Source organism: Carcharodon carcharias, chromosome 40, assembly GCF_017639515.1.
Source record: "Carcharodon carcharias isolate sCarCar2 chromosome 40, sCarCar2.pri, whole genome shotgun sequence".
In the NCBI taxonomy this organism is placed as follows: Eukaryota; Metazoa; Chordata; class Chondrichthyes; order Lamniformes; family Lamnidae; genus Carcharodon; species Carcharodon carcharias.
Window position 1 is genome coordinate 304,934 of NC_054506.1, and position 15,179 is coordinate 320,112.

Genomic DNA, 15,179 nt, shown 5'->3' on the forward strand with positions numbered 1-15,179 from the left:
CCCTGGGAGTGTTTGATGGGGACAGTGTAGAGGGAGATTTACTCTGTATCTAACCCCCGTGCTGTACCTGTCCTGGGAGTGTTTGATGGGGACAGTGTAGAGAGAGCTTTACTCTGTATCTAACCCCCGTGCTGTACCTGTCCTGGGAGTGTTTGATGGGGACGGTGTAGAGGGAGATTTACTCTGTATCTAACCCCGTGCTGAAATTGTCCTGGGAGTGTTTGATGGGGACGGTTTAGAGGGAGCTTTACTCTGTATCTACCCTTTCTCCTGTCTAGTCTTGCTGGTGGGTGTAGAGTCCGGGCTTCGCCAAGCTGCCGACTTGGTGCTCGATTGCTGGTACATAGAGGACCGGGGCGGACTGGGAGTCATGGGCGTGGCCTTCAATCACGAGAAAGCGCTGCTCATCCTCCGCAACATCAGCATCTCGGGCGACGAGGAGACATCTGCCTGGACCGACTATGAGGTGCAGGATAAGGATCGGGAGCACATCATCTTCGAGGCACTTGGTGAGGCTTCGCATTTACCCCCGCCCGTCTGTCCCCAAGCGACAGGAGACGTCCACCCCACCCCCCACCCTCGCCCCATCCTCAGTCCGAAAGGGCGGAGCCCTTGTTTTAAGCCGGTTGTTGAAAAGACATCCATGATGGCTTCAGATTTGCATCTCGCGCAGACCAGGAGGAACCCAACCCAAGATATCCAAATTTCAAACAATTGCCACAAAATTTAGGGTAGGGGAGAAAAGACTGCTGATTGTTTGGCAGCTGGACTCCGCTTGGCAGGGTCTTTGGCACAGAGAACACACCCGAGTTAATCAGACAGCCCGCGAGGTTTGGACATATACATTTCTCCTGCAGGGTAAGGGTGCCTGTGGGTGGACCCTGTGTGTGAACCTATATCACCTCTAGCCTGTGTCGGTGGCTCACATCACGAGCTTGACTGATGGCCATCAATCGGCTGTTACCTGTAGTTATTGGCGCATTCAGGAGTGTTCAGCAATTGCTCACTGTTGACGGAAATGCATTGAACGGTAGGCACCATGTGTTTAGAGATCCACAGTCAGTGCACAGACTATCATGTAGGACTTTGGAGCAGGGGTAGGCCATTCCAACTCCTGGGTCTGTCCCAAGTCTGGGTGTGAGGCACTGATGGAGTATCATTACACAGGAGTGCTGACTGGTATTACTACAAGCACTTGGTCAGTACTGACCCTCCGACAGTGCGGCTCTCCCTCAGTACTGACCCTCCGACAGTGCGGCACTCCCTCAGTACTGACCCTCCGACAGTGCGGCGCTCCCTCAGCACTGACCCTCCGACAGCGCAGCTCTCCCTCAGCACTGACCCTCCGACAGTGCGGCTCTCCCTCAGCGCTGACCCTCCGACAGTGCGGCGCTCCCTCAGCACTGACCCTCCGACAGTGCGGCTCTCCCTCAGCACTGACCCTCCGACAGTGCGGCTCTCCCTCAGTACTGACCCTCTGACAGTGAGGCACTCCCTCAGTACTGACCCTCCGACAGTGCGGCTCTCCCTCAGTACTGACCCTCTGACAGTGCAGCTCTCCCTCAGTACTGACCCTCCGACAGTGCGGAACTCCCTCAGCACTGACCCTCCGACAGTGCGGCTCTCCCTCAGCACTGACCCTCCGACAGTGCGGCTCTCCCTCAGCACTGACCCTCCGACAGTGCGGCACTCCCTCAGTACTGACCCTCTGACAGTGAGGCACTCCCTCAGTACTGACCCTCCGACAGTGCGGCTCTCCCTCAGTACTGACCCTCTGACAGTGCAGCTCTCCCTCAGTACTGACCCTCCGACAGTGCGGAACTCCCTCAGCACTGACCCTCCGACAGTGCGGCTCTCCCTCAGCACTGACCCTTCGACAGTGCGGCTCTCCCTCAGCACTGACCCTCCGACAGTGCGGCTCTCCCTCAGTACTGACCCTCCGACAGTGCGGCGCTCCCTCAGTACTGACCCTCCGACAGTGCGGCTCTCCCTCAGTACTGACCCTCCGACAGTGCGGCTCTCCCTCAGTACTGACCCTCCGACAGTGTGGCTCTCCCTCAGTACTGACCCTCTGACAGTGCGGCGCCCCCTCAGTACTGACTCACCTCACCCTCCCTCCCTGCAGTGTCGGACGTACCGATCCCAGATGGAGATGCCCTGCTCCACGCGGATTGTGAAGGACAGGAGGTGACCTGCGATATCAGCATGCTTGAGGGTCCTAGCGAGCGGCACGAGGGCGAGGACAAGCCCCGGACCACCTTCAGCGGAGGTCTGCGCATCGCCGGGATAGGCCTCGGAGTCTCCCTCGTGTTCAGAACGATTCCAGTCACTGAGGAGGAGGGGGGAGAGCGGAGGATCAACGAGAGGCTGAACGTGGAACTCAGCACCTCCGGCACGATCCCACTCTCCGGTAGGTGGAATGTCGGGAGCGTGTACAGTGGGAGTGAACGGGAAGGGGTTTGGGATTGGGATTGTGTACAGTGGGAGTGAACGGGAAGGGGTTTGGGATTGGGATTGTGTCCAGTGGGAGTGAAAGGGAAGGGGTTTGGGATTGGGATTGTGTACAGTGGGAGTGAACGGGAAGGGGTTTGGGATTGGGATTGCGTACAGTGGGAGTGAACGGGAAGAAGTTTGGGATTGGCTTAATTGACTGCTGTCCCATCGCTCTGCAGTGGAATTCATCCTCTACACACACACTGCGTCTCTCCGCACCACTCTGGGCCGGAACCTCCTCCTGGACTGCGGTTTTGTAGGAGCTGATCCCGACTCGGTCTCTGTGGAATGGCGCGTCCAGCACAAAGGAGCCGGCCGGATAATCTACAGCCTAGCGGGGGGCGAGGGGGTTTCGGAGAGGGAGGGAGCCTCCATAGAGAACGAGAGAGTCCACAGTGAGGGCAACGTCTCACTACACATCCAGGATTTCACCATGAAGGATGAGGGAACCTACATCTGCACCATCAAGAGCAACAGGGGTCAAGCACAACAGGCTATCGTCGTGGAGGTGATGGGTAAGTCAGACATTCCCCTGAGAGAGAGAGAGGGGACTGAGAGACACCAGTCAGTGTACAGATATCTCCCTGAGAGAGAGAGGAGACTGAGAGACACCAGACAGTGTACAGATATCTCCCTGAGAGAGAGAGGGGACTGAGAGACACCAGTCAGTGTACAGATATCTCCCTGAGAGAGAGAAGGGACTGAGAGACACCAGTCAGTGTACAGATATCTCCCTGAGAGAGAGAGAGGACTGAGATACACCAGTCAGTGTACAGATATCTCCCTGAGAGATAGGGGACTGAGAGACAGCAGTCAGTGTACAGATATCTCCCTGAGAGAGAGAGAGGGACTGAGAGACACCAGTCAGTGTACAGATATCTCCCTGAGAGAGAGAAGGGACTGAGAGACACCAGACAGTGTACAGATATCTCCCTGAGAGAGAGAGAGGGGACTGAGAGACACCAGTCAGTGTACAGATATCTCCCTGAGAGATAGGGGACTGAGAGACACCAGTCAGTGTACAGATATCTCCCTGAGAGGGGACTGAGAGACACCAGTCAGTGTACAGATATCTCCCTGAGAGAGAGGGACTGAGTGACACCAGTCAGTGTACAGATAACTCCCTGAGAGAGAGAGGGGACTGAGAGACACCAGTCAGTGTACAGATATCTCCCTGAGAGAGAGAGGGGACTGAGAGACACCAGTCAGTGTACAGATATCTCCCTGAGAGAGAGAGGGGACTGAGAGACACCAGTCAGTGTACAGATATCACCCCGAGAGACAGGGGACTGAGAGACACCAGTCAGTGTACAGATATCTCCCTGAGAGAGAGAGGGGACTGAGAGACAACAGTCAGTGTACAGATATCTCCCTGAGAGAGAGAGAGAGGGACTGACAGACACCAGTCAGTGTACAGATATCTCACTGAGAGAGAGGGGACTGAGAGACACCAGTCAGTGTACAGATATCTCCCTGAGAGAGAGAGAGGGGACTGAGAGACACCAGTCAGTGTACAGATATCTCCCTGAGAGAGAGGGACTGAGTGACACCAGTCAGTGTACAGATATCTCCCTGAGAGAGAGAGGGGACTGAGAGACACCAGTCAGTGTACAGATATCTCCCAGAGAGAGAGAGAGGGGACTGAGAGACACCAGTCAGTGTACAGATATCTCCCTGAGAGTGAGAGGGACTGAGAGACACCAGTCAGTGTACAGATATCACCCCGAGAGACAGGGGACTGAGAGACACCAGTCAGTGTACAGATATCTCCCTGAGAGAGAGAGAGAGGGACTGAGAGACACCAGTCAGTGTACAGATATCTCCCTGAGAGAGAGAGGGGACTGAGAGACACCAGTGAGTGTACAGATATCTCCCTGAGAGAGATAGAGGGACTGAGAGACACCAGTCAGTGTTCAGATATCTCCCTGAGAGAGAGAGGGGACTGAGAGACACCAGTCAGTGTACAGATATCTCCCTGAGAGAGAGGGACTGAGAGACACCAGTCAGTGTACAGATATCTCCCTGAGAGAGAGAGAGGACTGAGATACACCAGTCAGTGTACAGATATCGCCCAGAGAGAGAGAGAGGACTGAGATAAACCAGTCAGTGTACAGATATCTCCCTGAGAGAGGCAGACTGAGAGACACCAGTCAGTGTACAGATATCTCCCTGAGAGAGAGGGGACTGAGAGACACCAGTCAGTGTACAGATATCTCCCTGAGAGAGAGAGGGACTGAGAGACACCAGTCAGTGTACAGATATCTCCCTGAGAGAGAGAGGGGACTGAGAGACACCAGTCAGTGTACAGATATCTCCCTGAGAGTGAGAGGGACTGAGAGACACCAGTCAGTGTACAGATATCTCCCTGAGAGAGAGAGAGGGGACTGAGAGACACCAGTCAGTGTACAGATATCTCCCTGAGAGAGAGGGACTGAGTGACACCAGTCAGTGTACAGATATCTCCCTGAGAGAGAGAGGGGACTGAGAGACACCAGTCAGTGTACAGATATCTCCCAGAGAGAGAGAGAGGGGACTGAGAGACACCAGTCAGTGTACAGATATCTCCCTGAGAGTGAGAGGGACTGAGAGACACCAGTCAGTGTACAGATATCACCCCGAGAGACAGGGGACTGAGAGACACCAGTCAGTGTACAGATATCTCCCTGAGAGAGAGAGAGAGGGACTGAGAGACACCAGTCAGTGTACAGATATCTCCCTGAGAGAGAGAGGGGACTGAGAGACACCAGTGAGTGTACAGATATCTCCCTGAGAGAGATAGAGGGACTGAGAGACACCAGTCAGGGTACAGATATCTCCCTGAGAGAGAGAGGGGACTGAGAGACACCAGTAAGTGTACAGATATCTCCCTGAGAGAGAGGGACTGAGAAAGACCAATCAGCGAACAGATATCTCCCTGAGAGAGAGAGAGGACTGAGATACACCAGTCAGTGTACAGATATCGCCCAGAGAGAGAGAGAGGACTGAGATAAACCAGTCAGTGTACAGATATCTCCCTGAGAGAGGCAGACTGAGAGACACCAGTCAGTGTACAGATATCTCCCTGAGAGAGAGGGGACTGAGAGACACCAGTCAGTGTACAGATATCTCCCTGAGAGAGAGAGGGACTGAGAGACACCAGTCAGTGTACAGATATCTCCCTGAGAGAGAGAGGGGACTGAGAGACACCAGTCAGTGTACAGATATCTCCCTGAGAGTGAGAGGGACTGAGAGACACCAGTCAGTGTACAGATATCACCCCGAGAGAGAGGGGACTGAGAGACAACAGTCAGTGTACAGATATCTCCCTGAGAGAGAGAGAGAGGGACTGACAGACACCAGGCAGTGTACAGATATCTCCCTGAGAGAGAGAGAGAGGGACTGAGAGACACCAGTCAGTGTACAGATATCTCACTGAGAGAGAGGGGACTGAGAGACACCAGTCAGTGTACAGATATCTCACTGAGAGAGAGAGGGACTGAGAGACACCAGTCAGTATACAGATATCTCCCTGAGAGAGAGAGGAGACTGAGAGACACCAGTCAGTGTACAGATATCTCCCTGAGAGAGAGAGGGGACTGAGAGACACCAGTGAGTGAACAGATATCTCCCTGAGAGAGATAGAGGGACTGAGAGACACCAGTCAGTGTTCAGATATCTCCCTGAGAGAGAGAGGGGACTGAGAGACACCAGTCAGTGTACAGATATCTCCCTGAGAGAGAGGGACTGAGAGACACCAGTCAGTGTACAGATATCTCCCTGAGAGAGAGAGGACTGAGAGACACCAGTCAGTGTACAGATATCTCCCTGAGAGAGAGGGACTGAGACACCAGTCAGTGTACAGATATCTCTCTGAGAGAGAGAGAGGGACTGAGAGACACCAGTCAGTGTACAGATATCTCCCTGAGAGAGAGAGGAGACTGAGAGACACCAGTCAGTGTACAGATATCTCCCTGAGACAGAGGGTCTGAGAGACACCAGTCAGTGTACAGATATATACCTGAGAGAGAGAGGGACTGAGAGACACCAGTCAGTGTACAGATATCACCCCGAGAGAGAGGGACTGAGAGACACCAGTCAGTGTACAGATATCTCCCTGAGAGAGAGAGGGGACTGAGAGACAATAGTCAGTGTACAGATATCTCCCTGAGAGAGAGAGAGAGGGACTGACAGACACCAGTCAGTGTTCAGATATCTCCCTGAGAGAGAGAGGGGACTGAGAGACACCAGTCAGTGTACAGATATCTCCCTGAGAGAGAGGGACTGAGAGACACCAGTCAGTGTACAGATATCTCCCTGAGAGAGAGAGGACTGAGAGACACCAGTCAGTGTACAGATATCTCCCTGAGAGAGAGGGACTGAGACACCAGTCAGTGTACAGATATCTCCCTGAGAGAGAGGGACTGAGTGACACCAGTCAGTGTACAGATATCTCCCTGAGAGAGAGGGACTGAGACACCAGTCAGTGTACAGATATCTCCCTGAGAGAGAGGGACTGAGTGACACCAGTCAGTGTACAGATATCTCCCTGAGAGAGAGAGGGGACTGAGAGACACCAGTCAGTGTACAGATATCTCCCAGAGAGAGAGAGAGGGGACTGAGAGACACCAGTCAGTGTACAGATATCTCCCTGAGAGTGAGAGGGACTGAGAGACACCTTTCAGTGTACAGATATCACCCCGAGAGAGAGGGACTGAGAGACACCAGTCAGTGTACAGATATCTCCCTGAGAGAGAGAGAGGACTGAGATACACCAGTCAGTGTACAGATATCTCCCAGAGAGAGAGAGAGGACTGAGATACACCAGTCAGTGTACAGATATCTCCCTGAGAGAGGCGGACTGAGAGACACCAGTCAGTGTACAGATATCTCCCTGAGAGGGGACTGAGAGACACCAGTCAGTGTACAGATATCTCCCTGAGAGAGAGAGGGACTGAGAGACACCAGTCAGTGTACAGATATCTCCCTGAGAGAGAGAGGGGACTGAGAGACACCAGTCAGTGTACAGATATCTCCCTGAGAGAGAGAGGGACTGAGAGACACCAGTCAGTGTACAGATATCACCCCGAGAGAGAGGGGACTGAGAGACAACAGTCAGTGTACAGATATCTCCCTGAGAGAGAGAGAGAGGGACTAACAGACACCAGGCAGTGTACAGATATCTCCCTGAGAGAGAGAGAGAGGGACTGAGAGACACCAGTCAGTGTACAGATATCTCACTGAGAGAGAGGGGACTGAGAGACACCAGTCAGTGTACAGATATCTCACTGAGAGAGAGGGGACTGAGAGACACCAGTCAAAGTACAGATATCTCCCTGAGAGAGAGAGAGGGGACTGAGAGACACCAGTCAGTGTACAGATATCTCCCTGAGAGAGAGAGAGAGGGACTGAGAGACACCAGTCAGTGTACAGATATCTTCCTGAGAGAGAGAGGACTGAGAGTCACCAGTCAGTGTACAGATATCTCCCAGAGAGAGAGAGGACTGAGAGACACCAGTCAGTGTACAGATATCTCCCTGAGAGAGAGAGGGACTGAGAGACACCAGTCAGTGTACAGATATCTCCCTGAGAGAGAGAGGAGACTGAGAGACACCAGTCAGTGTACAGATATCTCCCTGAGAGAGAGAGGAGACTGAGAGACACCAGTCAGTGTACAGATATCTCCCTGAGAGAGAGGGACTGAGAGACACCAGTCAGTGTACAGATATCTCCATGAGAGAGAGAGGGACTGAGAGACACCAGTCAGTGTACAGATATCTCCCTGAGAGAGAGTGGGACTGAGAGACACCAGTCAGTGTACAGATACCTCCCTGAGACAGAGGGGACAGAGTGAGGGGACAGAGTAAGGGGACTGAGTGAGAGTGAGGGGACTGAGTGAGAGTGGGGGACTGAGTGAGGGGACTGAGTGAGTGTCGGGTCGGGGTTGAGGGGGGGGTCGCTCTCCGCCGGGAGTGGGTTGACTCTGTGCTTCTTTGTTATTACAGAGCCCCCTTGCGCGGTGTTGAAAGCGGAGACCCTGCACTTTGAGGCGGGGGTGCGCCAGGACCTCGCCTGCGAGATTTCCCGCTACTATCCCCTGGACGTGTCGGTCAAGTGGTCCGAGGAGAGCGAGGCCGATGACCAGGGCCCCCTGGCCCTCCCCGGGGTCTCTTACTCCAGCCACCGCCGGAATAAAGACGGGACCTACAATCTCTCTTCGCAGGTGTCGGTCACTCCCAGCCTCGAGGGGACTTCCTCAGTCTACACCTGCGAGGTAACTCACGTCGCCCTCGAGGAGCCTCTCCGTGTCTCCCTCCGACTTGACGCTCCAACAGGTACTGGCAGTGTTACTCCGCCTCCCCGCCTCCGATAGGGGAAGGGGCTGCCCGGTGTGTGTGTGTGTGTGTGTGTGTGTAACTGGGAGGAGGTGGGTGAGAGGGTTAATCCCCCCTCCGATAGGGGAAGGGGCTAACCGGTGTGTGTGTGTGTGTGTGTGTGTGTGTGTAACTGGGAGGAGGTGGGTGAGAGGGTTAATCCCTCCTCCGATAGGGGAAGGGGCTAACCGGTGTGTGTGTGTGTGTGTAACTGGGAGGAGGTGGGTGAGAGGGTTAATCCCTCCTCCGATAGGGGAAGGGGCTAACCGGTGTGTGTGTGTGTGTGTAACTGGGAGGAGGTGGGTGAGAGGGTTAATCCCTCCTCCGATAGGGGAAGGGGCTGCCCGGTGTGTGTGTGTGTGTGTGTGTGTGTAACTGGGAGGGGGTGGGTGAGAGGGTTAATCCCTCCTCCGATAGGGGAAGGGGCTGCCCGGTGTGTGTGTGTGTGTAACTGGGAGGAGGTGGGTGAGAGGGTTAATCCCTCCTCCGATAGGGGAAGGGGCTGCCCGGTGTGTGTGTGTGTGTAACTGGGAGGAGGTGGGTGAGAGGTTTAATCCCTCCTCCGATAGGGGAAGGGGCTGCCCGGTGTGTGTGTGTGTGTGTAACTGGGAGGAGGTGGGTGAAAGGGTTAATCCCTCCTCCGATAGGGGAAGGGGCTAACCGGTGTGTGTGTGTGTGTAACTGGGAGGAGGTGGGTGAAAGGGTTAATCCCTCCCTCCGATAGGGGAAGGGGCTGCCCGGTGTGTGTGTGTGTGTGTGTGTGTGTAACTGGGAGGAGGTGGGTGAGAGGGTTAATCCCTCCTCCGATAGGGGAAGGGGCTAACCGGTGTGTGTGTGTGTGTAACTGGGAGGAGGTGGGTGAGAGGGTTAATCCCTCCTCCGATAGGGGAAGGGGCTGCCCAGTGTGTGTGTGTGTGTATAACTGGGAGGGGGGGTGGGTGAGAGGGTTAATCCCCCTCCCCCGCGACCCCTCCACCTTTACCCCGCTGTTTCTGGGAGCCCTCGTCTCTGTTCGGCTGACCCCTTGACCCTCCCTTTTACTCCCCCCCACTACAGGTTACCCCATCGCGATGCCTGGATTCATCGTCTCCTCGGTCCTCTTCCTGCTGACCCTCCTGTACTTCTGCCGACCCTCTCAGGGTAAGAAACCTCCGGCCGCTGGCCCCGGCCCCATCCTGAGCTCAACGGCCTCAACCTCGAGCCCCCCAAGCCCCCCGACTCTAACCCGTCTCCTCTCTCTCTCTCTCTCTCTCTCTCTCTCCCTCCCTTCCCCCCTCTACAGGACCCAGTGACAGGACAGGACAGAGGAAGTTGAGTTGACCCCGCCAAGCCTCCGGCCTGTTTGCCCGGCTTGACATACAAAACGGCCACCACTGGGCCCGGAAGCCTGCCGCTTCGAAGTGACGCCAAGCCCTGCCTTCCCCGTCCGCTCGGTCGACGGAAACCCACCGACCACCGTGCTCCCCTCGTCTAGCCCCTCCTCACGCCGCATTAACTCCCGCTCTGCTTTCAGGGATAGGGGTGTCATGGTCGCGCCCCCCCACCCCTCGCTGAGGCCAGGAGCTGTCACCTGCGTCAAGACGATGGAGTCGTCGTGAAATGGAGGCACTGCAGAAGGAAGGAAGAGGCCCAGGCTCTTACCCTGGCCTCTGCGGAGCTAACTGGATGGACCCCCTCAACCCGCCCAGCAAAGACCAACCCCTCTAATCCCCTCACTCTCCCAGCAAAGACCATCCCCTCTAATTCCCTCACTCTCCCATCGAAGACCATCGCCTCTAATCCCCTCACTCTCCCATCGAAGACCAACCCCTCTAATCCCCTCACTCTCCCAGCAAAGACCATCCCCTCTAATCCCCTCACTCTCCCATCGAAGACCATCGCCTCTAATCCCCTCACTCTCCCATCGAAGACCATCCCCTCTAATCTCCTCACTCTCCCATCGAAGACCATCCCCTCTAATTCCCTCACTCTCCCATCGAAGACCATCGCCTCTAATCCCCTCACTCTCCCATCGAAGACCAACCCCTTTAATACCCTCACTCTCCCAGCAAAGACCATCCCCTCTAATTCCCTCACTCTCCCATCGAAGACCATCGCCTCTAATCCCCTCACTCTCCCATCGAAGACCAACCCCTCTAATACCCTCACTCTCCCAGCAAAGACCATCCCCTCTAATTCCCTCACTCTCCCATCGAAGACCATCGCCTCTAATCCCCTCACTCTCCCATCGAAGACCATCCCCTCTAATACCCTCACTCTCCCATCGAAGACCATCGCCTCTAATCCCCTCACTCTCCCATTGAAGACCATCCCCTCTAATACCCTCACTTTCCCATCGAAGTCCATCCCCTCTAATCCCCTCACTCTCCCATCGAAGACCATCGCCTCTAATCCCCTCACTCTCCCATCGAAGACCATCCCCTCTAATACCCTCACTCTCCCATCGAAGACCCTCTCTCTAATCCCCTCGCTTCCCATCGAAGACCATCCCTCTAATCCCCTCACTCTCCCAGCGAAGACCAACCCCTCTAATCCCCTCATTCTCCCAGCAAGGACCATCCCCTCTAATCCCCTCAATCTCCCATCGAAGACCATCCCCTCTAATCCCCTCACTCTCCCATCGAAGACCATCCCTCTAATCCCCTCACTTTCCCATCAAAGACCATCCCTCTAATCCCCTCACCCTCCCACCGAAGACCCTCCCCTCTAATCCCCTCACTCTCCCATCGAAGACCATCCCTCTAATACCCTCACTCTCCCATCGAAGACCCTCCCCTCTAATCCCCTCACTCTCCCATCGAAGACCCTCCCCTCTAATCCCCTCACTCTCTCATCGAAGACCATCCCCTCTAATGCCCTCACCCTCCCATCGAAGACCATCCCCTCTAATCCCCTCACCCTCCCATCAAAGACCCTCCCCTCTAATCCCCTCACTCTCCCATCGAAGACCAACCCCTCTAATCCCCTCACCCTCCCACCGAAGACCCTCCCCTCTAATCCCCTCACTCTCCCATCGAAGACCATCCCTCTAATACCCTCACTCTCCCATCGAAGACCCTCCCCTCTAATCCCCTCACTCTCCCATCGAAGACCCTCCCCTCTAATCCCCTCACTCTCCCATTGAAGACCATCCCCTCTAATGCCCTCACCCTCCCATCGAAGACCATCCCCTCTAATCCCCTCACCCTCCCATCAAAGACCCTCCCCTCTAATCCCCTCACTCTCCCATCGAAGACCAACCCCTCTAATCTCCTCACTCTCCCATCGAAGACCTTCCCTCTAATCCCCTCACCCTCCCATCGAAGACCCTCCCCTCTAATCTCCTCACCCTCCCATTGAAGACCCTCCCTCTAATCCCCTCACCCTCCCATCAAAGACCCTCCCCTCTAATCCCCTCACCCTCCCATCGAAGACCCTCCCTCTAATCCCCTCACTCTACCATCGAAGACCCTCCCTCTAATCCCCTCACTCCCCTATCGAAGACCCTCCCCTCTAATCCCCTCACCCTCCCACCGAAGACCCTCCTTCTAATCCACTCACTCTCCCATCGAAGACCCTCCCCTCTAATCCCCTCACTCTCCCATCGAAGACCATCCCTCTAATCCCCTCACTCTCACATCGAAGACTCTCCATCTAATCCCCTCACTCTCCCATCGAAGACCATCCCTCTAATTCCCTCACTCTCCCATCGAAGACCATCCCTCTAATCCACTCACTCTCCCATCGAAGACCCTCCCTCTAATCCCCTCACTCTCCCATCGAAGACCATCCCTCTAATCCCCTCACTCCCCCATCGAAGACCATCCCTCTAATCCCCTCTCTCCCATCGAAGATCATCCCTCTAATCCCCTCACTCTCCCATCGAAGACCATCCCTCTAATCCCCTCACTCTCACATCGAAGACCATCCCTCTAATCCCCTCACTCTCCCATCGAAGACCCTCTCTCTAATCCCCTCGCTTCCCATCGAAGACCATCCCTCTAATCCCCTCATTCTCCCAGCAAAGACCATCCCCTCTAATCCCCTCAACCTCCCATCGAAGACCCTCCCTCTAATCCCCTCACTCTACCATCGAAGACCATCCCTCTAATCCCCTCATTCTCCCAGCAAGGACCATCCCCTCTAATCCCCTCAATCTCCCATCGAAGACCATCCCCTCTAATCTCCTCACTCTCCCATTGAAGACCATCCCTCTAATCCCCTCACTCCCCGATCGAAGACCCTCCCCTCTAATCCCCTCACTCTCCCATCGAAGACCATCCCTCTAATCCCCTCACCCTCCCACCGAAGACCCTCCCCTCTAATCCCCTCACTCTCCCATCGAAGACTCTCCATCTAATCCCCTCACTCTCCCATCGAAGACCATCCCCTCTAATACCCTCACTCTCCCATTGAAGACCCTCCCTCTAATCCCCTCACTCTCCCATCGAAGACCATCCCTCTAATCCCCTCACTCTCCCATCGAAGACCATCCCTCTAATCCCCTCACTCTCCCATCGAAGACCATCCCCTCTAATCCCCTCACTCTCCCATCAAAGACCCTCCCTCTAATCCCCTCACCCTCCCATCGAAGACCATCACCTCTAATCCCCTCACCCTCCCATCGAAGACCATCACCTCTAATCCCCTCACTCTCCCATCGAAGACCCTCCCCTCTAATACCCTCACTTTCCCATCGAAGACCATCACCTCTAATCCCCTCACTCTCCCATCGAAGACCATCCCCTCTAATCCCCTCACCCTCCCATCGAAGACCCTCTCTCTAATCCCCTCACTCTCCCATCGAAGACCAACCCCTCTAATCTCCTCACTCTCCCATCGAAGACCTTCCCTCTAATCCCCTCACCCTCCCATCGAAGACCCTCCCCTCTAATCTCCTCACCCTCCCATTGAAGACCCTCCCTCTAATCCCCTCACCCTCCCATCAAAGACCCTCCCCTCTAATCCCCTCACCCTCCCATCGAAGACCCTCCCTCTAATCCCCTCACTCTACCATCGAAGACCCTCCCTCTAATCCCCTCACTCCCCTATCGAAGACCCTCCCCTCTAATCCCCTCACCCTCCCACCGAAGACCCTCCCTCTAATCCCCTCACTCTCCCATCGAAGACCCTCCCCTCTAATCCCCTCACTCCCCTATCGAAGACCCTCCCCTCTAATCCCCTCACTCTCCCATCGAAGACCATCCTCTAATCCCCTCACCCTCCCACCGAAGACCCTCCTTCTAATCCACTCACTCTCCCATCGAAGACCCTCCCCTCTAATCCCCTCACTCTCCCATCGAAGACCATCCCTCTAATCCCCTCACTCTCACATCGAAGACTCTCCATCTAATCCCCTCACTCTCCCATCGAAGACCATCCCTCTAATTCCCTCACTCTCCCATCGAAGACCATCCCTCTAATCCACTCACTCTCCCATCGAAGACCCTCCCTCTAATCCCCTCACTCTCCCATCGAAGACCCTCCCTCTAATCCCCTCACTCTCCCATCGAAGACCATCCCTCTAATCCCCTCACTCTCACATCGAAGACCATCCCTCTAATCCCCTCACTCTCCCATCGAAGACCCTCCCTCTAATCCCCTCACTCTCCCATCGAAGACCCTCCCTCTAATCCCCTCACTCTCCCATCGAAGACCATCCCTCTAATCCCCTCACTCTCACATCGAAGACCATCCCTCTAATCCCCGCACTCTCCCATCGAAGACCCTCTCTCTAATCCCCTCGCTTCCCATCGAAGACCATCCCTCTAATCCCCTCATTCTCCCAGCAAAGACCATCCTCTCTAATCCCCTCAACCTCCCATCGAAGACCCTCCCTCTAATCCCCTCACTCTACCATCGAAGACCATCCCTCTAATCCCCTCATTCTCCCAGCAAGGACCATCCCCTCTAATCCCCTCAATCTCCCATCGAAGACCATCCCCTCTAATCTCCTCACTCTCCCATCGAAGACCATCCCTCTAATCCCCTCACTCTCCCATCGAAGACCATCCCTCTAATCCCCTCACTCCCCCATCGAAGACCATCCCTCTAATCCCCTCTCTCCCATCGAAGATCCTCCCTCTAATCCCCTCACTCTCCCATCGAAGACCATCCCTCTAATCCCCTCACTCTCACATCGAAGACCATCCCTCTAATCCCCTCACTCTCCCATCGAAGACCCTCTCTCTAATCCCCTCGCTTCCCATCGAAGACCATCCCTCTAATCCCCTCATTCTCCCAGCAAAGACCATCCCCTCTAATCCCCTCACCCTCCCATCGAAGACCCTCCCTCTAATCCCCTCACTCTACCATCGAAGACCATCCCCTCTAATCCCCTCACTCTCCCATCGAAGA

General features: G+C 55.1%; 1 protein-coding gene across 2 annotated transcripts in view; it reads left to right on the forward strand.

The window, feature by feature from the left end:
• Positions 1 to 10,665, forward strand: part of LOC121273153 (tapasin-related protein-like) — a 10,864-nt gene extending 199 nt beyond the window's left edge. The window contains exons 2-7 of one of the 2 annotated variants that reach the window (XM_041180114.1): positions 279 to 509; positions 2,126 to 2,410; positions 2,673 to 3,008; positions 8,475 to 8,804; positions 9,900 to 9,983; positions 10,126 to 10,665. In XM_041180114.1, coding sequence (XP_041036048.1) covers positions 279 to 509; positions 2,126 to 2,410; positions 2,673 to 3,008; positions 8,475 to 8,804; positions 9,900 to 9,983; positions 10,126 to 10,163 — 1,304 coding nt within the window. In that variant the 3' untranslated portion in view covers positions 10,164 to 10,665. The remainder of the gene's footprint in view (positions 1 to 278; positions 510 to 2,125; positions 2,411 to 2,672; positions 3,009 to 8,474; positions 8,805 to 9,899; positions 9,984 to 10,125) is intronic. The other variant, XM_041180116.1, reaches the window with a different exon arrangement.
• The last annotated feature ends 4,514 nt before the right edge of the window (positions 10,666 to 15,179 follow it).